Here is a 23,556-nt window from a genome sequence, read left to right on the forward strand (position 1 = left end):
ACATAATTAAACTTAGACACCATTGAGAACATGTTAAACTCCACCACACATCTCACACACTATCCTAGAGCTCTTACATAAGGGGTTTTGTGGTGGTAGACTGACACAGGTGTCTATACACCATGAACACAGATTCAGAAGAAGAACGAAATGAAATACTGAACAATGAATCGAAATAGATGGTTTTCTTTGTCTGCATTAACTGGGCAGGGAAAAGCAAAGTCCACCAATTCCACCACATTGCTTCCACCTATTCTGTCCCACTGGGCAAAAACTGGTTGGATCAACGTTGTTTCCACGTCATTTCAACAAATCAATTCAGTGTGATGACGTTGAATCAACGTGGGAAACGAATTGGATTTGCAAAAAGGGCATTTTTTTAAAACTAACTTTTAACCTAAAGCCAATATCATGGTGACATTTTATGTTGATTTCACATTGACTTCACGTTAGTTGACAACTCAACCAAATGGAAATCAAAACTAGACGTTTAACTGATGTCTGTGCCCAGTGGGGTGTTTTCAGATCAGTACAGATGAAGAGACACTTTTAGACTACCCACGTCTCTATCGCTCTCTCTCTCCCTTTCCCCTTCTCTACTTCTTCTTCTCCATCACTTCGTACTCCAGGTCGACGGCACCATAGCCGTTCATCTTGGCTAGTTTGAGGTTTTTAGCGACGCCCAGTTCGCTGCTCTCCTCCTCCAGCATGCCGTTCCTGGCCGCGAACATCTGGCTGATCTCCACAAATGTCTTGTTCTTGGTCTCGGGGACGATGAAGAAGACGTAGGCTGCCACTGCCATGCACACGCCAAAGAACACCAGGTAGCAGTAGGCCCCTGCCGACATCTGGGGGTGGGGAAAGAGTTGTTTGCTGAATTAATTGATTATCAGAGGGAACAGTAACAGAACACCATGCGAATTGGATCTTCAGACGATGGCACTTATTTCATTAAAACATTTGCTACTATTTGCTAATATACTACTGCTATACTGCTACTATACTACTGATATATTGTTACTATACTACTGATATACTACCAATATGCTACTAGTATACTATCACTATACTAATACTATACTGCTACTATACTACTGCTTTACTACTACAGATGAGTTTGAGGGAATAGGGAGCTGGATCGAGAGCTGGCGTGAAAAAGGCACGACTAAAATGCCAACATACAGCGGTAAAACGTGTGTACAGGAGTAATTATAGGCCTGTAGTTCTGACCTGTAGGAAGGGGAAGACAAAGCCAATGGTGAAGTTGGACAGCCAGTTGAGGCATCCAGCCACGGTGTAGGCAGCCGGACGATGGGACTGTTTAAACAGCTCTGCTGTAATCAGGAAGGGTACTCCAGCTACACAGGGACAGAGACACACACACAATGAGACAAGTTGGCGGCATTTAGACGGCCAACCCAACTCTGATCATTTCTCCACTAACTGATCTTTTGACCAATCAGATCAACTTTGAAAAATATCTGATGTGAAAAGATCTGATGTGATTGGCCAAAAGAACAAATAGTGGATCGAATATCAGAATGTGTGAACACAGCCATAGTCTACAAAAATATACTTTTCAAGCCATGATAGAATCACATCATGGGCTACTAGTTATAGTCACATGTGAAGTTGGACAAACTACCAAACCACTGATATTGATAACAGCAAGACTTTAGAGTAAGGATAGTACATTGAGGATTGAAACCACCATTATATTCCATCGGTGTAAGACAGATGTATGATCTTAATTTGATCTGTATTGTCACAGCCAAATAATCCTGCAGCAACAGGATTTGAACATTTAGTCCATTATATTGCCTGATTGGTGGTTAGGCTATTAGCTGGCCAAAAGTAGGCTACATGAAAAGTACAATATTGTTAATATAACCATGTGTTAGTGTGGGTTTTCAGTGAACTTACGTAAATCACAAAGCTCATTTGAAAATTCTCAGCAACAAAGGAGTGATCAAATTAAGGTCCTACATCTGTATCTCAATATGTTAACTCTATAATATGTAGAATCTATAGACGGTTTCATTGCTCCAAATATCTATTTCATCATGGTTAGAAATGAGAGATATTATGAATGAGGAATAATACATTAGTAAAAGCCTAATGATGAACGTGTCAAGTTTAGTCCTCATTATTTGTGCATGATAATGACATGGGGAGAAGGCTTGATAATATAGTCAATAAGTAGGGCCCTGCATTTTGTCGACATCTGCAGTACTATGAGCTCCTTCACATTGTTTATGCAAGTCTTTGTCTCAAGGAGGCATATTCATCACACACACACACCAAAATATTCATTATGAACAATGAGCCATTGAAAATCTAATTGCGGCAAACAGAAAATCCTCATCTGAGCTTGATGTATGGATTTTGCCTGCTTGACGGATTACATTATGTAAACTGGTGTTGGTCTAATTCATCATGCTTATAGCCACCATCAACATTCTAATAAACTGTTGCGTTCAGCCGACGAGCCACAAACAAATGGGTGTAAGAATGGATGTTCCTGTTACCGTGGCAGTTATGATTTCCTCATTTAGTGGATTAATGAAATACAATAGAGTAGCTATTTATGTTGGGTCACCAGTGAGGGGAGTTTTGGCTGCCTTTCCTAGAGCACTTCTATATTCCACCACCAGAGAGCAGTGTTTCCTAGTTAGAAAATAACAGGCTGTGTCTATTGGATAAAGTGGAACGTTCAAAGTGCTATAGGTATCCTAGAGGTTAATAGTTTTGGGTCAGTAACTGAAATGTTGCTGGTTCGAATCCCTGAGCCAACTTGGTGAAAAATCTGTTGATGTGCCCTTGAGCATGACACTTAACCATAGTTTCTCTGGATAACAGCACCTGCTAAATAACTTAAATGTACTTCTCAGAGTAGCATTATAGCCCCTTGTGCTAAAAGAAGAAGTACCCACTCTTCTACTGAGAGAGATATACATCCTGAGTATAGAACCTTGTTTTGAAGGAGAGAAACAGAGACAGAGATAAACAAACAAGCAGACCACCAGGGTAGATGTCTTACCTGGTCCTATACAGAAGCCAGCGATGATCCCCACCACACAGGCAACACTGATGTAGTGGGACTTAATGGGCATTGAATGGAAGCATAGGACAGTCATTATCAGAGACCATAGGACAGTCATCACATTACAAATAATAGACTGACTGGTTACTGATTGTACTCATTAAAGAGACAGTGAAAGACACAGAGACAGTAACACAAAGAGAGTCTGCACGATTCAGACTAATAGTAATGAAGATTGCATTGTTCTTCTATAAACTGACCTGAAATCAGATTTTCTCTTTTCACAGAAAATGCAGAATTCCAGGTCTGGCGAACTGATCCTAGACCTGTGTCTATAGGGGAAGATTCATGGGTAGATGAACGTACCTGGAACATGAGGGACAGCGTGATCCCTGCACAACAAATTCCCATGAAGGTGAATCCACCAATCATCAGAGGTCTTCTGCCCAGCCGTTCAATGGTGAAGCACTGGAGGCGGGACAAAGGAGAACAAGTTATTTCTATTGGCTGACGACTTAACATGCCAATGTTATGCTTCTGCATGGGAAAAAATGGCAAACTGCTACCCAGAGACTGTGTTTCTTGGAATAGCTCAGCACCCAGTAGTATGTCCACTGACCTATATGTCTCTTTAGAAACTGTAGTCATGGGATGCATCCCAAATGACACCCTATTTCCTTTGTAGTGCGCTACTTTTGACCAGGGCCCAAAGGGGGATATATAGGGAATAGTGTGCCATTTGGAACAGACATGGTCTGAACCAGAGCCGTGCTGTAAAGAATGTAAATGTAGCAGTGTGATGTTGTTCCCATAGATTATGCACCAAATTGCACACAAGGACCAATTCAAATAGGCCAGGTCAAGAGGGGATGTTAATAATCTGATAATAATAATAATAATTCAGTGTTTTTTTATTTAATTACAGCTGCATAGCTAATGTTTTTATTTGGTGTACAAACACTTTTTCATACCAATATTGTACATACAAGTGATTGTAAAAGTTTTGTATATTTTGGTTTGGCCCATCGCGGGTTATCTGTATTCCCATACCACTTTATCGTTCTCTTTTGCCTGACCCTCGGCTAGCAAGGTATGTTGTCCTTGGCTCCGAAACTGTTTAATATAAAACCGTCATAAGGTTATACAATGTACTGTTTTGCAACCATACGTTTGTTATAGTGTGGACAGTGTAGGAATTTATGTTAACAAGTTTCACAGAGCTCACTGACTGGGGTATCTGTTGTAACTTCTGAGTACTTGTGACAGTGGTTGAGTGAGTGTCCATGTGCTCGCGCAGGTGCCGGAGAGCTGTGACTGCACCAAGGGTAACGTGTGTGTTGTCTCTTCGTGTGCAGGTATGTCTTTTATTTTGTCAGAATTATGTTCTGTATAGTTTTACTTGTATATGCTGTTGTGCAGCGAGTGTGTGCACGCAGCACCTGTTAATTCCTTTTGGCGCTCTTTTGCCTGACCCTCGGCTAGCAAGGTGCCGGAGAGCTGTGACTGCACCAAGGGTAACGTGTGTGTTGTCTCTTCGTGTGCAGGGCAAATAAAAAGAGTTCAACGAGCAGACCGTCAGTTGTGGCAGCGTCCTAATTGAAAACACACAACGCAGAACGAACCACGCTACATATACATAATTTACCGTATATAATATAGCTGTGGTTTGACTATAGTATCTCAGTGGATATATGCTTAACAGTTCCTGAGGGCCTTATAGCTAAAGTACAGGCTTGTCCAAAAGGAGTGTGGAAGTGAGTATTACCACCAGCTACCAGACAATAATAATAACACCTCAGACTAGAGTAGGCTAGCTAATGTTAGCCTGGTTAAACCAGACTGAATGCTTCACTCACCTATGAGAGCAGCTTTCAGTCTGGTGAACCAGGCTAAGCTAGCATGCTCAGCGGTTGTGCTCACACAGTAATCCAATGACAGCTTGCTTACCCCTACGCATCCAGCGATAACCTCGATGGCTCCGGTTCCAACCGTGGTGTACTGGATCTGAGGGACTGGGATACCTGCGTTCTCAAAGATGGTGTTGGTATAGAACCAGATCTGAAGAGAGAGAGAGCTGTAGATCAGTAGCTGAACTGTGAGTAGTGAACATGTACATTGTTGAATACACATACTGTAGGGATACATCTTTGTTGCATTGTTCTTTGAATAGTCCATTGTTCAGTGTTCTGGGCTGTACAGCGCTTACATCATCATCGACAGCAACATTAGTAACTGAGTGTACATATTAAACATGACCGTCTGTTTTAACCTGGCTAAAAAAATATGCAACGTTCAGCTAATGGTCATTCTGAAGCTCTTATTACTCATGGCTGATTCATCATAATTGCTGTCATAACCATCCTAAATCCAATCTGTCAAATCAGATATATTTAATCAATGCTGTGGTCCAACATGTCAACGTTGGCTTATAGTATTCCCAGTCAAATGAATGAATGTCAACAACACACATCCTCTAATACGGACAAGTTCAGGAAAAGTAGATGAAATGCACACATATAGTTGGTTTCAGTAACCCATCCACCATCCACACAGTAACCATCCACCTTCCACACAGTAACCATCCACCTTCCACACAGTAACCATCCACCTTCCACACAGTAACCATCCACCTTCCACACAGTAACCATCCACCTTCCACACAGTAACCATCCACCTTCCACACAGTAACCATCCACCTTCCACACAGTAACCATCCACCTTCCACACAGTAACCATCCACCTTCCACACAGTAACCATCCACCTTCCACACAGTAACCATCCACCTTCCACACAGTAACCATCCACCTTCCACACAGTAACCATCCACCTTCCACACAGTAACCATCCACCTTCCACACAGTAACCATCCACCTTCCACACAGTAACCATCCACCTTCCACACAGTAACCATCCACCTTCCACACAGTAACCATCCACCTTCCACACAGTAACCATCCACCATCCACACAGTAACCATCCACCATCCACACATACATGGATTTTTCCACCTATTCATGGAAATATGTCACATCCACACATGGTATTTGCCCGTCCCTGTGTAGAATTCTGATTGGACTTCTAGAATTTAGTATCACCAAGCAGGAAATGGGTTGCAAAGACCTCGGAATTCTAAAAGGTGGACATTGGGGTTCTTTGATATGACATTAGAGCTGTTGTCTGGAGCAGCAGCGACAGGAGAAAGCAGCATAGCGTGGCCGTGCTGTGAGATGGGGACCAGCATGAGACCATATACACGAGTGCTTATCCACATGGTGCTGAAGGGCCAAGGGCCCATGTCACTAGGATCAGTGTGTGTGTGTGGGAATCCATTTGGACTATGAAACGAGGATATGTGTGTGTGTGTGTGTGTGTGTGTGTGTGTGTGTGTGTGTGTGTGTGTGTGTGTGTGTGTATGTTTCTAGGGTGTATTGTATTGTACAGTAATGAGGACCAGTGTGTGTGTGTGTCTAGGGTGTATTGTATAGTAATGAGGACCAGTGTGTGTGTGTCTAGGGTGTATTGTACAGTAATGAGGACCAGTGTGTGTGGGTCTAGGGTGTTGTACAGTAATGAGGACCAGTGTGTGTGTGTCTAGGGTGTATTGTACAGTAATGAGGCATGCCCCTGCTTTGTCACTCAGCACCAGTGGTTCTAAGTGAGGCTGTAATATATAGTGGTGGTGGTGATATGGGCATATGGTGTATCCACACACACAGGGACACACACTCTCCTGCATGTATGCATGAATGTATGGACAAACACACACACAAACAAACACAATGACCCACCGCGTCGATACCGGACAGCTGCATGCCGATATTAACCACCACTATAGTGATGACCTGCCATCGGACGCTCCGGTCCTTCAGCAGACCGATGACCGACACGGTCTGGACCGAGGACATGGACCGCTGCTCCTCCTGCATCTCCTCGATCTCTGCCTGGATGTTCACTTTGGACCGGTACCACTTCAGAGCTGGGGAGAGGATTTCACTTTACTAGACTGGTGAGTACAGCACAGCTAGGGTTGTATACAGTATTGAAATACAAGTATTTGTTGTATTGGTCTGTGGTTACAGCTTTCCCCCAAAAAACGAACAAACAGAAAATCTGCATCTCTTCATATAATACTCCTTACAATAGCAATTCAGGTATTTTAGGTATTTTACAGTCTACTATATGCCAAGAAAAGAAAGAAAGAACTATCAACTATATCCTCCTAATGGACGGAGCCTCCTCACCTGTGATGGTGGCGTGGACATTCCTCTTCTCTATGAGCAGGTACCGCGGGCTCTCTGGGAACCATGGCAACAGCATCAGCTGGAACATGGTGGGGATCACCACCAGAGACAGGAAGAGGGGCCAGTGCTCTTCCTGTTGAGGGGTTAGAGGCCAAAGGATATAGGGTCAGCAAGAGATCAATATGAGTTTCTTTAAAAAAAATGGTATAACAAAGTTTGAAGGAAGGTAGAATAAAAAATTAAAAGCAATGGAATAAAAAGCAGCCAAATAGTGTGCTGAATGGAGATGATCGTAAAAGATGAGTCTACCACGTGGGTCGATACTATTGACTGATCTGATTACTGTAGAACTGGGACACACTGCAAATGTATTCAGATCACATTCCTTGATAGTTCCGCCTTGAGAGGAGGATATCATTTCTCCAAAGAAAAGTCTGAAATAAAATGAATGTCACATACCATCAGGGTGCATTGCAGAGTAGTTTTAATATACCTCCAATGTTTAGGCTTCACCAGCACGTCACAGGGTGAGTTTATTCTGTTAAACTCCGAGCGGTTGATTTGGGCCCGGTACAGGGTCCGGAAAGTTTGGGGGGGGTATTCCCCCCCCCATTTTTTAAAATAAATAAATAGGTCAGAAAATAGAGTGACATATCATTTGAAAGACATAGCCATTGTCTTTTTGGAAATTTAACTAAAATCTTACTACTGGCAATGTCATAAGAATCTCTCCCCCCCACCACTGCCCCCCCATAAAGGCCATATATCATGGATATATTCATAGAGTATGCAATGTAGGTCAAGTCACCAAAGGTGCAAACATTTAGTATGCATGGAAAGGATACACCCTGATGGTCAATGTAAAGCAATGAATTTCTTTGTCTATCCACATTACCTGAATCCTCCACATGCATCCTTAAACTCTCTCTCATTTACAACAGGAATAGTGAATGGGAAAATAAGTTAGAGGTTTCTTCACTTGTTTGTGTCTTATTTTTGATTGCTATGGTAAATTTAAGATGTCAGATTTGAAAATCCGTTCAGCCATTTTGGAACAGTGACTCACTACCCTAACCAGACGCAACTGGTTTCACGTGGCCATGAGACGTCATGTGTTCTCGTATCTAGTGCACGAACCAGGAATCAGACAGGGGATATATTTACATCAATGGATAGGTAGAGACTTCATCTTTCTCTTCATATGCATATAATTCCTGTAATAGGAAAAATGAAGGCATGGAACTTTGCACAAGCCCTACGCTTTTAAAATGGCTGTGTTCATGTTTAGAGTGCCACCATTATTTAAAATGTATACATATTTTTTGGAAATAGTAAATGGTAACATATTTTATTTCAAGCCTAGACTTTAAAATGTCTTATTCCCCATCCCCCCCTCCGTGAAGAAAAACCAACAGCAAAAAAAAAAAGTACATTTCAAGGGGTTTAGGCCTGCTGCATCTCGGGCTCTGTTTTAGTCAATTTTTTTTTCCACCTTTATCAGAATCCCACAGTTCTTACCTTTGTAACAGTACTAAGCATGTGTTTGTAGGATTTATAGTTCGGAAACCGAAATGTACTTTATGAGGGTAGTATACAATATTATGCGGGGTTTAGAAAATGCCACCAGAGGGCGTCAGAATTTGAGGTTACGTTACCGACTTTACCTCACCAAAAGTTCTTATTCTATTTACGCCAAATAAAAGACCAACAAAGAATATTAACTATGAACTAAGATATTAAGGATAAGATTTTACTGCACCTTTCCCAGTAGTTCATGTAGACCCAGGATCTGAGCGATGAAGACTCCTAGACAGATAAATATGCTAGGCACGAGGCCCAGGAAGCCTCGCAGGTTCTTAGGTGCTATCTCCCCCAGGTACATTGGAACCACACTCAGAGAGATACCTTGTGGGAGGGGAACAGAGGTGAGAGGTCATAGAGGTTCTATCTCCCCCAGGTGCATAGGTACCACACTCAGAGAGATACCTGGAGTGAGGGGGATATGGACATTACACAGATCAGATTCAGCATTAGCAGTTAACCTTACAGCTAGCATTGTTGCTGATAAGAGCTGATAATGTGTTGTAGAGCAACAGAAAGAAGCCCTGATTCATTCAGATAAGTAAAACACAACACACAGAAATGCATATATCAAATGTATTTATTTAAAGCCCTTTTTACATCAGCAGAAACCAGGCCTAAAACTCCAAACAGCAAGCAATGCAGATGTAGAAGCACAGTGGCTAGGAAAAACTCCCTAGAACGGCAGGAACCTAGGAAGAAACCTAGAGAGGAATCAGGCTCTGAGGGGTGGCCAGTCCTCTCCTGGCTGTACCGGATGGAGATTATAAGAATACATGGCCATTAAGGCCAGATCGTTCTTCAAGATGTTCAAACGTTCTTAGATGACCACCAGGGTCAAATAATAATCACAGTGGTTATAGAGGGTGCAACAGATCAGCTCCTCAGGAGTAAATGTCAGTTGGCTTTTCATAGCCGAGCATTCAGAGGTTGAAACAGCAGGTGCGGTAGAGAGGGAGAGAGAAACAGAGAGAGAGAGAGAGAGACAGAGAGAGAGAGAGAATACTTGCGTCAGGTGTCAAGTTACGTACAGTATGTGTTATGAATGCCTTATGATTACCCCCTCAAATAGTGTTTCCTAATCCTTACTCAACATGTTAAGGACGGTCGGACATAGTGGTATTATTCTCTGTTACTGCATTACCTGAGTGTACCCCTGTGATGAAGCGTCCAACAATGATCATCTCTGGAGAGCCAAAGGTCCTGCTGAAGCCCATGAAGGCTCCAGCTATAAACACCAGACATGTGATTCTCACCAGGGTCCCTTTCCTGTAGACAGCAGAACAATCAGCCTGAGAAACCTTCGACAAACCATTGGCTTCAACATACTGGAAGTCCAATATCCTCAAACACCCGATTTAAATGTAAGACTTTCGTAACGCAAAGAGATGTAGCCTAAGTATGCATAAATGTCTGAATGATTTCCAACATATATAATTTTCTACAGAGTAAATCAATAGTTTTAGATGTTTGACCAGTTTTCCATTGACTTCTTTTCCTTTCCCCATTTTCGCAAAAATCTTAATCAAAATCCAGTTCTCGGTCGAGGATCTCTCAAACACCTTGGCATTTTCTTTGATGCAGCACATCATTGACATTACAGTGCCTGTAGAAATTCTACACACCTTGAACTTTTTTCACATTCTGCTGCCTTAAAATGAAATCTAAAAAGGCATTCAATTCGATTTATTTTCATACACTTCTAAACAACTTACTCCACATTTTCAAAGTCAAAGACAGTTATAGAACATTTTCCAAATTAGGAAAATATTAAATATCATAAAATGGATAAGTCTCCACCCCCCTGAGTTAATACTTGGTTGAAGGACCTTTGGCAGCCATTACAACTGTGAATCATTTTCATTAAGATTCTACCAACTTTTCACAACTCTTTGCTTCCACCAAGTATTACCTCAGGGGGGGGGGGGGGGGGGGGGGTGGAGACTTATCCATTTATGAATGTTCTATAAATTTCTTCCACTTTGAAAATGTGGAGTAAGTTGTGTAGATCTGTAGAAAAATATATACATTTTAATCCCTTTTTAGATTGAATTTTATTAAGGCAGCAAAATGTGAAAAGTTCAAGGGGGTGTAGACATTGTCAGGCACTTGCACCAACAAGAGTGGTCACAGACGAATGTGACTGTCATTTAGTTGTTTACTGATCAGTCAATGAAGTTATGTCAATGGCGTTATGTCAATGACGTTATGTCAATGACGTTATAAAAACAAAGAGTCGCACACTCCATATGTATAACCTCTCAGTAATTGATTGGGTCAAAACACACCAACGTTTGGGCATCACTGTGCCTTCTTCAAGGTAATGTCATAAATGCTTGAACCAGGTTATGTAGACAAACAGTGCAATTAGTGCAACCAATGACAATAGTGAGGGGTGTGTCGTAATTGCTAGGTTGAGCAGAATGAATTGAGCGAAACTGTTAAAAAGACCCACAGCATATTGAATATATTATTTAATTGTTATCATTAGCATTAGCATAACATTAGCATCAAGATACATTGTTTCATTTAATGTCACCCATATATTTCAATATTTCCAATTTCACTCAATGTTTTTGTGACATGTATTCTTTTGGTTCAACCATAATGCACAATAAGCATCATCAACAGGGGGAACATATTGGGTGTACTCCGATAAGCTGTAGAAAGAATATTTTCATTTACAAGACCTGTTCACAGAAAATATAATTGGTCATAAGAAGGACCTGAGATCAAAGTCAATATTCAGACCACTAGGGGTTAAAGTTTTTAGATAGGATATCCAGTAAGCCTCTTGTAGTAGTAGGATCTCCATGTTACCTCCTCTCCTTGGTGGAGCAACATGCTCAGTGCCTGTGTATTTGAGGGAGGAGATTGGATAGTTAGCTTCAACAAAGTGAGCTGCTACTGGATAGTCAGTGTTCTGACACCTGATTGAGCTGCTACTGGATAGTCAGTGTTCTGACACCCGATTGAGCTGCTACTGGATAGTCAGTGTTCTGTCACCTGATTGAGCTGCTACTGGATAGTCAGTGTTCTGACACCTGATTGAGCTGCTACTGGATAGTCAGTGTTCTGTCACCTGATTGAGCTGCTACTGGATAGTCAGTGTTCTGTCACCTGATTGAGCTGCTACTGGATAGTCAGTGTTCTGACACCTGATTGAGCTGCTACTGGATAGTCAATGTTCTGTCACCTGATTCAGCTGCTACTGGATAGTCAGTGTTCTGTCACCTGATTGAGCTGCTACTGGATAGTCAGTGTTCTGTCACCTGATTGAGCTGCTACTGGATAGTCAGTGTTCTGACACCTGATTGAGCTGCTACTGAATAGTCAATGTTCTGTCACTTGATTGAGCTGCTACTGGATAGTCAGTGTTCTGTCACCTGATTGAGCTGCTACTGGATAGTCAATGTTCTGTCACTTGATTGAGCTGCTACTGGATAGTCAGTGTTCTGACACCTGATTGAGCTGCTACTGGATAGTCAGTGTTCTGACACCTGATTGAGCTGCTACTGAATAGTCAGTGTTCTGACACCTGATTGAGCTGCTACTGGATAGTCAGTGTTCTGTCACCTGATTGAGCTGCTACTGGATAGTCAGTGTTCTTACACCTGATTGAGCTGCTACTGGATAGTCAGTGTTCTGTCACCTGATTGAGCTGCTACTGGATAGTCAGTGTTCTGACACCTGATTGAGCTGCTACTGAATAGTCAGTGTTCTGACACCTGATTGAGCTGCTACTGGATAGTCAATGTTCTGACACCTGATTGAGCTGCTACTGAATAGTCAGTGTTCTGACACCTGATTGAGCTGCTACTGAATAGTCAATGTTCTGACACCTGATTGAGCTGCGGTGTTCAGCTATGCGTGGTTTTACTTGTCTTTTCGTTTGTCCTATGTAGGCTTTCCCACATGTACAGGTGATGAGATGGATTACTCCCTTTGTCTTGCATGAGATGATACCCCTAACAGGGATTTTTTGACATATGTGGGTGTCTGAAGAAGGATGTTTTTGTAGTGCTATTGCACTGTGCGCATGAGCCACATTTGTAGTTCCCATTTGGAATGGGTGTCACTGTTTTTATACATAACCTGGTTCAAGCATTCGTTACATTACCCTGAAGAAGGCACAGTGATGCCGCAACGTTGGTGGGTTTTTTAACCAAATAAATGACTGGGAGGTTATAGATATGGACCGTTCGACTCCATTTCCATAGCTTACAGTTTATTCTCTGTAAGTCAGCACCTCTACACTAAATCATTTTCTCTGGGTGTGCGCCAGCTCATGCTTTTTATTATGTCAATGGCGTTATGTCAATGGCGTTATGTCAATGGCGTCATGTCAATTATGGCTGGAGGGGCAAGTCTAAGATTTGGGGCTAAGTCTTACCTTCCAAATCTGGTGACTAGTATGCCCACCATGAGGCTGCCCACCATGCCCCCGATGGCAAACACAGACACGGTGGCGGAGTAGAACAACGTAAGCTTCTTGTCGTCCAGACCCGTCCCGTTCCTTGCTATCATCGTCTGGTTATAGAATGCCTTGATGTACTGGGAGAGGAGGAAGAGAGGGAGGAAGAGTCAAACATACCGTAGATACCATGTCAAGTCAGAAGAAATTGCTAGAAGCAGACGCCATTGTATGGTTGCAAAACTGCTTTATCAAATCAAATTTTATTGGTCACATACACATGGTTAGCAGATGTTAATGTGAGTGTAGCGAGATGCTTGCGCTTCTAGTTCTGACAGTGCAGTAATATCTAACAAGCAATCTAACAATTCTCCAACAACCTAATACACACAAATCTAAAAGGGGTGAATGAGAATATATACATATAAGTATATGGATGAGCGATGGCCGAGCGGCATAGGCAAGGTGCAATAGATGGTTCTCAAATACAGTATATACATGTGATATGAGTAATGTAAGATATGTAAACATTATTAAAGTGACATTATTTAGAGTGGCATTGTTTAAAGTGACTAGTGATCCATTTATTAAAGTGGCCAGTGATCAGGTCTCAATGTAGGCAGCAGCCTCTCTGAGTTACTGATTGCTGTTTAGCATGGCCTTGAGATAGAAGCTGTTTTTCAGTCTATGTACTGAGGGAGGCGAGGGGAAGGAGAAAGGGTAGAATGTAGATAAGGAAGTCATATCAACACAATAGAGTCTAGAAGTGATGGGATCAACAGACAATACCCCGGCCTTTATTTTTTAACTATTTACATGTGTGTCTTTTGGCATCGTCATATTTGTATGTAGCATTTTCGTTCCCTTTTAAGAGAGATTATGAAGGAAAATCTATTTTCACTCAATTTCAGTGCAGGTATATACAGTGCATTCGGAAAGTAAACCCCTTCACTTTTTCCACATTTTGTTATGATACAGCACCCCAAAAGACTCGAGGGTGTAATCGCTGCCAAAGGTGCTTCAACAAAGTACTGAGTAAAGTGTCTGAATACTTATGTAAATAAGGTATTTCTGTTTTTTATTTTTAATACATTTCTAAACATTTCTAAAAAACTGTTTTTGCTTTTTCATTATGGGGTAGTGTGTGTAGATTGATGAGAATTTGTATTTATTTAATAAATTTTAGAATAAGGCTGTAACGTAACAAAATGTGGAAAAAGCCAAGGGGTCTGAATACTTTCCGAATGCACTGTACGCCTGGCTATACACTATAATACAATTATGACAATGGCGGCTTAAACGCTGTCGTCTGACATCAGAACAGAGGTCAGGAAGGGCCAGAGAATAAGGTAACAACCGACCATTACAGACTCATTGAGTTGAATGGCTTAAATCACTTGGCTGTAAGTTGAAGTCAAATCCGATTAGTGAGCTCATAGCCTAATGTACAGTATACTGATAGACTTATGTTATTCCACTTCCTTATTTAAAGTAACACAATGAGGTTTGAGGTTTGCACGTAATGCTGTTCCAAAAATACATGCAGCATACTGTATAGGTGAATCTACCACACACACGTCATGTACAGTACCATGCAAGTGTTGATCACAGAACACTTGTTTCGGTGCTCTCCCTTTAAAAACAGACAGGCACATATCCTTTAGCTGGCCCTTTGATAAAGCAGATGACACATTTTTTCTGATTGAGTCAAATGGAGGGTTTTTGGATCATGATGTAAGAGAAAGAATGAATCCTCTCCCTTTTGGGGAAAAATTACACATTATGGAGTCAAATAGACCACATCCTAGTTTTCCATGTGACTACTCTTAGGGGGAAAAAGTATATCTAATATATATATAAAATAAAATAACCCTTCGAAAAATAATTTTTGGTTGCAGGTTGAACCATTTTAGGTTCCATGTAGAACCCTTTCTACAGAGGGTTCTACATCAAACCCAAAAGGGTAGCTTCATGGAACCAAAAATACTTCTCCTTTGGGGACAGCCAAATAACCTTTTTGGAACCCTTTTTTCTAAGAGTGTACCTCTCTCTCTCTCTCTCTCTCTCTCTCAGGTCACGGCTAAAATTCAATTCCAGGGCCTCCTTTCCTGTCCTCTTTTTCTAATACTAGCCTCTCTCCTTCTCTAATGACGTTGTTGTCTCTGAATCAGCGTGGTGTTACTATTATGTAATTAATTCATCTTCTCTCTGCCTCTCCCTAGCCTTAGCTGAAACAGAGCAGCAGAATACAACTCTCTCAGTGGAAGAGACAGACCTGGGTTCAAATACTATTGGAAATAATTTGAAACATGTAAGCTGGGCTTGATTGAGCTTGCCTGGCACAATGTAACCAATAGAATAGTTGCAAAAGTGCTAAACTCACTCATCCGACAATCCGGGTAGACTAAAACAAGCGGGCAAAGTATTTGAAAGATTTCAAATCGTATTTGAACCCAGGTCTGTGAATAGACACAGCAGTCTCGTGACAACCCATTTGGCAGGAAGGAGGGTCATTGACGGCCCTGATTCCCCACGTGACTTCCACAATAGTGCCAAAAGATTACCACCGATTTGTTGGTGTAGTGTCGGACAATTCTTCTGCTTGTTTTCCCGATGTGAAAGACTAGGTTGTGTTTTGGAGCCGTGCACATTTCTAATTATACTGTATGTCCACTGGGGAATTTGAAGCAAGGACAATAAAAGGAGGGAACCAACAATTGGAGCAAGGGATTGTGTGACAGGGATGTAATCGATAAACATTCCTAAAATGGTTGTAAGAAGAGACAGATTTGTGGACAGATTTGACAATGGGATTGAAATGAAAAACATTGCAATATCCATCACTAAAGAAAACAACCCTGTCATCATCATCATCATCATCAACCACAAGAACAGTAACATCAGGTATCCATGAGACAGGGAGGTGGTGGCATTTTCACTCATTTTACCGTGGTAGCATTTTCACTCATTTTACCATGCGTCAAGTATGGCCTGATTTGCCTGAAGTGTCTGTGGGTTAGAGATGAGTATGATGTCTCTCTTCTTTAACGCCCAGGAAGCTCCGATTCAAACTCCCATTAGACAGCTCTGCAAGCGGCCACCGGTGGGTAGCCTAGCGGTTCGAGCATTGGGCCAGTAACCAAAAGGTCGCTGGTTCTAATACCTGAGCCGAAAAGGTGAAAATCTACTATGGCTGACTCTGTAAAAAAAAAAAAAAAGCTGAATACATTGGAGGAAAATGTTGCTTGTACCTTTTTACTTAGACATTCTCTTTTTTTTCTAACATACTGGCCGTAACGGGAGTACATTAAAATAGTTGCTCAGCGAAACACCGTATTTGGTAACAAACGTATTTTGACATCATAGCGCTTGCAGAGCTGTCTAACGGGAGTTAGACAAGAGACACGGCATACTCATCATCTCTAACCCAGAGACACGGCATACTCATCATCTCTAACCCAGAGACACGGCATACTCATCATCTCTAACCCAGAGACACGGCATACTCATCATCTCTAACCCAGAGACACGGCATACTCATCATCTCTAACCCAGAGACACGGCATACTCATCATCTCTAACCCAGAGACACGGCATACTCATCATCTCTAACCCAGAGACACGGCATACTCATCATCTCTAACCCAGAGACACGGCATACTCATCATCTCTAACCCAGAGACACGGCATACTCATCATCTCTAACCCAGAGACACGGCATACTCATCATCTCTAACCCAGAGACACGGCATACTCATCATCTCTAACCCAGAGACACGGCATACTCATCATCTCTAACCCAGAGACACGGCATACTCATCATCTCTAACCCAGACACGGCATACTCATCATCTCTAACCCAGAGACACGGCATACTCATCATCTCTAACCCAGAGACACGGCATACTCATCATCTCTAACCCAGACACGGCATACTCATCATCTCTAACCCAGAGACACGGCATACTCATCATCTCTAACCCAGAGACACGGCATACTCATCATCTCTAACCCAGACACGGCATACTCATCATCTCTAACCCAGAGACACGGCATACTCATCATCTCTAACCCAGAGACACGGCATACTCATCATCTCTAACCCAGACACGGCATACTCATCATCTCTAACCCAGACACGGCATACTCATCATCTCTAACCCAGAGACACGGCATACTCATCATCTCTAACCCAGAGACACGGCATACTCATCATCTCTAACCCAGACACGGCATACTCATCATCTCTAACCCAGAGACACGGCATACTCATCATCTCTAACCCAGAGACACGGCATACTCATCATCTCTAACCCAGAGACACGGCATACTCATCATCTCTAACCCAGAGACACGGCATACTCATCATCTCTAACCCAGACACGGCATACTCATCATCTCTAACCCAGAGACACGGCATACTCATCATCTCTAACCCAGACACGGCATACTCATCATCTCTAACCCAGAGACACGGCATACTCATCATCTCTAACCCAGACACGGCATACTCATCATCTCTAACCCAGAGACACGGCATACTCATCATCTCTAACCCAGAGACACGGCATACTCATCATCTCTAACCCAGAGACACGGCATACTCATCATCTCTAACCCAGACACGGCATACTCATCATCTCTAACCCAGAGACACGGCATACTCATCATCTCTAACCCAGAGACACGGCATACTCATCATCTCTAACCCAGAGACACGGCATACTCATCATCTCTAACCCAGACACGGCATACTCATCATCTCTAACCCAGAGACACGGCATACTCATCATCTCTAACCCAGAGACACGGCATACTCATCATCTCTAACCCAGAGACACGGCATACTCATCATCTCTAACCCAGAGACACGGCATACTCATCATCTCTAACCCAGAGACACTGGGCTGATTCAACTTCAGATACCAATAATCGCTGTGGAAATGTGCGATTATATTGTCTATGGAAGTATATGTCAATGGCCATTGTGTGTTATGTTTTTATGACACCATTTTGTCTCCATTAGACAAATCAATTTAGCTTATAAGATCTCTATCCAAGTCTAAGATGGAAACGCTCTGCAGTAGCAGGCCTTACAACGTCAACCGTTCCCATTGTGGAAATAACACGGTCTAATGTGAGGCTGACTGAATTGACACAGTTCACACTGAACCGGTTCAACCATCCAGGTCAAAACAAATCTACCACAACCAGGAAATCAGGGGACAAGACTCATGGCTCGGCTCACGTGTGAAGTTTCCCCTGGGTACAGACATAGGATCAGCTTCCCCTCTCCTAATGTAAACGTTAACCAATAGTGGGAAAAATGCAAAAATGACCCCAGATCAGCAATTTCACACTACTCGAGGAGAGTAGTAACACGGCGTGAACAGAATACTCATGGTGGTAAACCTATACAATACATATGGTGTCTTAGTTTGTGTAGCTCCTATGTTATAGTCCACTAACTCCAGTACATATGTACTTATAAAAAGGATAGGTTCAGTCATGGAGTCTGTATATTCACAATAGGCCTATTCCTATTGACTGTATGTATCTCACTGAAATTGTATATTCCCCTGTTCACAACCATTTCAATGCATGTAGGCCTGCAGTGTCTTACTGCATAGAGATGTTACTGTGGTGCCTCCTACCTCTGCAGGAGAGTTGACCACGGCCAGGTTGTAGCCATAGAGCATGGAGCTACCGAACGAGGACAGGAAAGCCACGGCCAGCAGCGACTTGGTGAGAGACTAGAGGAAGGAAAACATTAGGAGATGCTGTATAGGTGTAGGGTCTTCATTTGATCATCCTGTTGCTCCATGATTATTTTCCTGCTGTGAGAAACTGGTCAAATTAAGATCCTACACCTGTAGGAAGTAGGAACACTGCAAAACCTGATGAGAAACATTCAAGACATCTGATAACATTTGGATAATTTTATCATACAATATGACCAGGGCCCAGGTTTTTTTCTGAGCACATATACTGACCAGGTAAAACTCAAGGTCCTAGTTACTGGGTAAAACTCAGGGTCCTAGTTACCGGGTAAAACTCAGGGTCCTAGTTACCGGGTAAAACTCAGGGTCCTAGTTACCGGGTAAAACTCAGGGTCCTAGTTACCGGGTAAAACTCAGGGTCCTAGTTACCGGGTAAAACTCAGGGTCCTAGTTACCGGGTAAAACTCAGGGTCCTAGTTACCGGGTAAAACTCAGGGTCCTAGTTACCGGGTAAAACTCAGGGTCCTAGTTACAGGTTATCAGGTAAAACTCAGGGTCCTAGTTACAGGTTATCAGGTAAAACTCAGGGTCCTAGTTACAGGTTATCAGGTAAAACTCAGGGTCCTAGTTACAGGTTATCAGGTAAAACTCAGGGTCCTAGTTACAGGTAAAACTCAGGGTCCTAAATATACTTAGAAAAAAGGGATCCAAAAGGATTATTTGGCTGTCCCAATAGGATAACCCTTTTTGGTTCCAGGTAGAACCCTTTTGGGTTCCATGTAGACCCCTCTGTGGAAAGGGTCCTACATGGAGCCCAAAAGGGTTCTACCTGGAACCAAAAGGTTCTTCAAAGGGTTCTCCAATGGGGACAGCAGAATAAGCATTTTAGGTTCTAGATAGCACAATTCCTGACCCATATATCTATGATCGTTTCATTAATGGAGTCATGTGGTGTAGGTGTAAGTGTTGGAGAGAACAGGACAAACTGTGACTGTAAATAATACTAAAACAGGTCATTGGGCATTTCAATAGAAAACATACATAACCATAGTTCATTATGCTTAATGATGATTTAAAATCAACCTGTCAACATAACAGCTTTCTGTGATGTACAGAACCAGTTTTCATAGGGAAGCTGACCTGAATGTAGCTACACTTCCACACTTACAGTATAGTATTATTGATATTATGAGCATTAAACTGTAGGTTACACATCATAGATCAGTTCTGGATTAACATTTCTGCAATTATTAAGTGAAGTATACAACTTTTACTGTTACTAGGCTACTTTGACAACAACCGCTGCCACAAAATGTGTTGCTATAGCCTTGTGACAGACTTGTGACAAATCGAGTAGCTGGCTGGCATGCAAGACTTGGGTGCCGAGATTAGTGCCACTATACAATGACAGCATAGTGTATAAGGGTGTCAGAGTCTGAAATGGTTCATTTCAATTCTTCTGTGGCCGGATTAGTATGGAATTATGAGATTAGTAAATTATGAGATTAGTACATGATTTTGCATGTACAAGCGTTTAATACATCATAAATAGGGTATGGGTTGGATACTGTCTGGGACAAGGAGAGCTGTACTGTACTGGACCTTGGCCGGACCTGGGTCATGTTCATTGGGCACGAAACAGAAGATAATGGATTGAAAAAAGGAGGGACAACCTGGACTTGTCCAATAAGAATACTTGTTTTCTTTTTCGGTTGAAAAACGTTATTATTATTAATCTGTTGCATGCCTGAATGAATACAGCCCTGGTTAGTCAGCCTGCTGGAATCCACCTGCCAAACACAGAATTACTGTACACGTTTTCATTTGTTCGTTTTCTCCCCAACCTGGTGTAGCAAGAAAAGGCTTGAGGAAAAGTTTTTTTTTTTTTTTAAATCACACTACAGATAGTTGTAAAAACTATAAACGTGTAGAATTGGTTATGGACAAACTTGACAGTACAATTTAAAAAATGTCATCTAAATGTAAAGTTGACAGAAAATCCCTTTACAAGGCCCAACTCTATTCTATTATTCAGAGTGGGACAGAATCAGAGTAGGCTACTACGACCAATAACTACCAGAATCTTTGTGTCAGCATATAAGCTAACTACACTAACTTGATTGATGGCCTGCAATGGCTTCTTGATAGCTAGGTATAAGGTTGGGAGACTGGGAACCTACTGTAGTTGGGCTAGCTAAAGCCAACTTCATAACATATCTAAGTGGCTAGTAGCATTACAGGGAAACACAAAATTAAAACAAAAAATACAAAAAATATTCTGAGGGGGCACGTGCCCCTGTGCCCCTATGGGCATAAACATACTAGGCTAAGTAGAAGTACTGTGTTATTGTATTCCTAGGGGTGGTGTAGTAGTCAGGAGTCCTGCCTGAACTTAGCCCCCTGTCCAGATTCTGAATTCCAGCACAGCCAGCTTAACTGACACCCCCAGTGCACAGGATCAGTTGCTGAGAGAGGACTTAACTACACCCTACTAACCAAACTTAACCAGCAGTACAGCAGAAAGCAACAGAAGCTGCCATATTGCTTTTGTGAAAGTCAGCTGTGGACTGTAGGTATGGGGGTGAATGGTTGAGGCATAGTACAACAAGAACACATAAGAAGGACAAGAGCTAAAATAATGATCTGAATATGACAGGCTACAACTCCACAGCAGGTGTACAGTAGTAGCCTATAGCATGATTACAAACGCTCAAGATATACTAATATTTATATTGGCTGAATGAATAGACGAGTGTAAACAAAGTACCCAGGGCCATTTTATAGTTCCGTATAGAGTTCATAGACTCAAAACATCCTGATGTAAATGTTTTAACATAGATCAGATATGGAGCTCAATCCAGAACAAAAGCTGTCCTTGTCTAAACTGCCTATAAAGATTACTCAAACACTTTGGGGCCTACCACTCACGTAGTTGAGGCTTCCTGTATCTTGCGATCATCGTAAAACAAACAGGCAGACAAGGCCCTGATTTCAGAGAAGTTAAGGTGAACAATAAAAAGCATAGCGGAGCATGGCTGGCCTAGGAACCTAATTCAATCTTCTTAAAGGGCCAGCGGGAGAGACTAACAGACAACCACACATGAAAATGGCCGAAAAGAGACAATGCAGCATTGTAACCTCCAATAGGTCGCTCCAGTCTTCTGACAAGCCTGGATTCAGTGGCTGGTATTGAAGTTCATAAGAGGCTTTAACTATCTTAAAAATACATATTTGTTTCCATTAAAAGTCCCAGTGACATGGTATCCCCTTATAAGCTCAAGTTGCAGCAGCAGTTTAGATGTTCTGATGCTTTAGCTGGTCTAGATGAGCTGCATTCCTTAGTGAATTGAAAGCACTGGCTGAGAGATGAATGCAGAGAGGTTTAAACCACGCAGCAGAATGCACTGTAGGCCACAACACATGCACAGTAATGTGTATTGGGCTCGGGTTTGAAGTCCACTACAATAGGCCAACACCTTTGCCATGCCATCATATACATTAAAGAAAAATCTGAAAGTAAGCCATACTGTATATAAGCCATATTTGTAGCCTACCATATACAGCCATCAAAGGGAAATGGCAAGCACGCTTTTAAGGATCAAAAATATATTGAAAGCCAGTTAGATCTCCAATGTGTAGGGTCTCATATTCCCTATAAAAATGGAAAAAGTGATATACTTGTAGAGAAGCCACAACTATGTTAGAAAAGCCATGAAAGAAAATCTAGTCAGTCTTTGTATGAAATACACAAAAATCTAGAGGAATCATCAATAAGCCAATTATCAAAACAGAATCAACACTTACCCCCACACATTTCCCATCTTCTGCTAATAACACTTCCTCTGCCATCTATGAACTCATCAATAAATGCTCCCCCGGGTTTTCCGTGCGGGTTTAAGAGAAAGGAATGTTTATCCTACAATACTTTTTATACCACAGGCATCTCCATCCATGTTATTTTGGGTGGAAAGAGGCGGGTTTTGATGACTGACATAATTGAGAAGTTGTGAAAGCTTCTGCCTACCAATCCGCGGAGCACAAAGCCTACAGGTCCCTCCCAGTAGCAAACCAACCTCCTCGGTTCTGCTTGACGGACTGCAGGCCATCACATGATGGTTGTCAGCGTGACTCTCCAAGGCAAGGGCGACTACCATAGTGAATTTAATCAGCTTTGCCTCCGTTAAAGTGTTGTTAAGAGCCTTCTGAGCAAAACCGACTGGAGGTAAGACTCATAAGTGCATTGAAAAATGACCTAAAAGGACAACAATACTTCTTGCTAGTCTAAAGTGTATTATTGTAAAAAAAAAAAATTCACCAACAATTAAAGGCCTACACTCTACAATGTCCTTCATACATTTAGGCTATACGTCATTCTCAAATTGTCATTCAGTAGACACTGTAACAAGTGCACTGAGAGTCAGAAAGCAAGTTCAGGGAGTGAGTGTTTTTTTTTTTTTTAAAGAAACAATGAACACAAACAACGCACCGACATGAAAGCGGAGTCAATAACACATGAGGAAAGAACCAAGGGGAGTGACAGATATAGGGAAGATAAT

At 42.0% G+C, this 23,556-nt stretch overlaps 1 protein-coding gene across 1 annotated transcript; it reads right to left on the minus strand.

Moving 5' to 3' along the window:
- Positions 1-596: 596 nt before the first annotated feature.
- On the minus strand, positions 597-22,849 carry LOC120032494 (solute carrier family 2, facilitated glucose transporter member 9-like). The gene is made up of 12 exons (XM_038978599.1): positions 22,805-22,849; positions 18,935-19,033; positions 13,260-13,420; positions 10,011-10,135; positions 9,045-9,190; positions 7,286-7,418; positions 6,833-7,020; positions 4,991-5,101; positions 3,410-3,511; positions 3,041-3,101; positions 1,231-1,358; positions 597-848 (listed from the first exon to the last, which is right to left on the minus strand). The coding sequence occupies exons 1-12, from the start codon at positions 22,847-22,849 to the stop codon at positions 597-599; spliced, it is 1,551 nt and encodes a 516-aa protein (XP_038834527.1).
- Between the last annotated feature and the right edge of the window lie 707 nt (positions 22,850-23,556).

The sequence above is a fragment of the Salvelinus namaycush genome, chromosome 39 (assembly GCF_016432855.1).
Source record: "Salvelinus namaycush isolate Seneca chromosome 39, SaNama_1.0, whole genome shotgun sequence".
Taxonomy (NCBI): domain Eukaryota; kingdom Metazoa; phylum Chordata; class Actinopteri; order Salmoniformes; family Salmonidae; genus Salvelinus; species Salvelinus namaycush.

Bases quoted from the DNA above. Each gene is read 5' to 3' on its own strand.
- LOC120032494 (XM_038978599.1), bottom strand. From the start codon at position 22,849: ATGGCAGAGGAAGTGTTATTAGCAGAAGATGGGAAATGTGTGGGG. The intron at 10,136-13,259 runs GTAAGACTTAGC...TGCTGTCTACAG, and splicing joins CTAGTCACCAGATTTGGAAG to GAAAGGGACCCTGGTGAGAA. The intron at 5,102-6,832 runs GTGGGTCATTGT...CTCTCTCTTCAG, and splicing joins AGCTGTCCGGTATCGACGCG to ATCTGGTTCTATACCAACAC.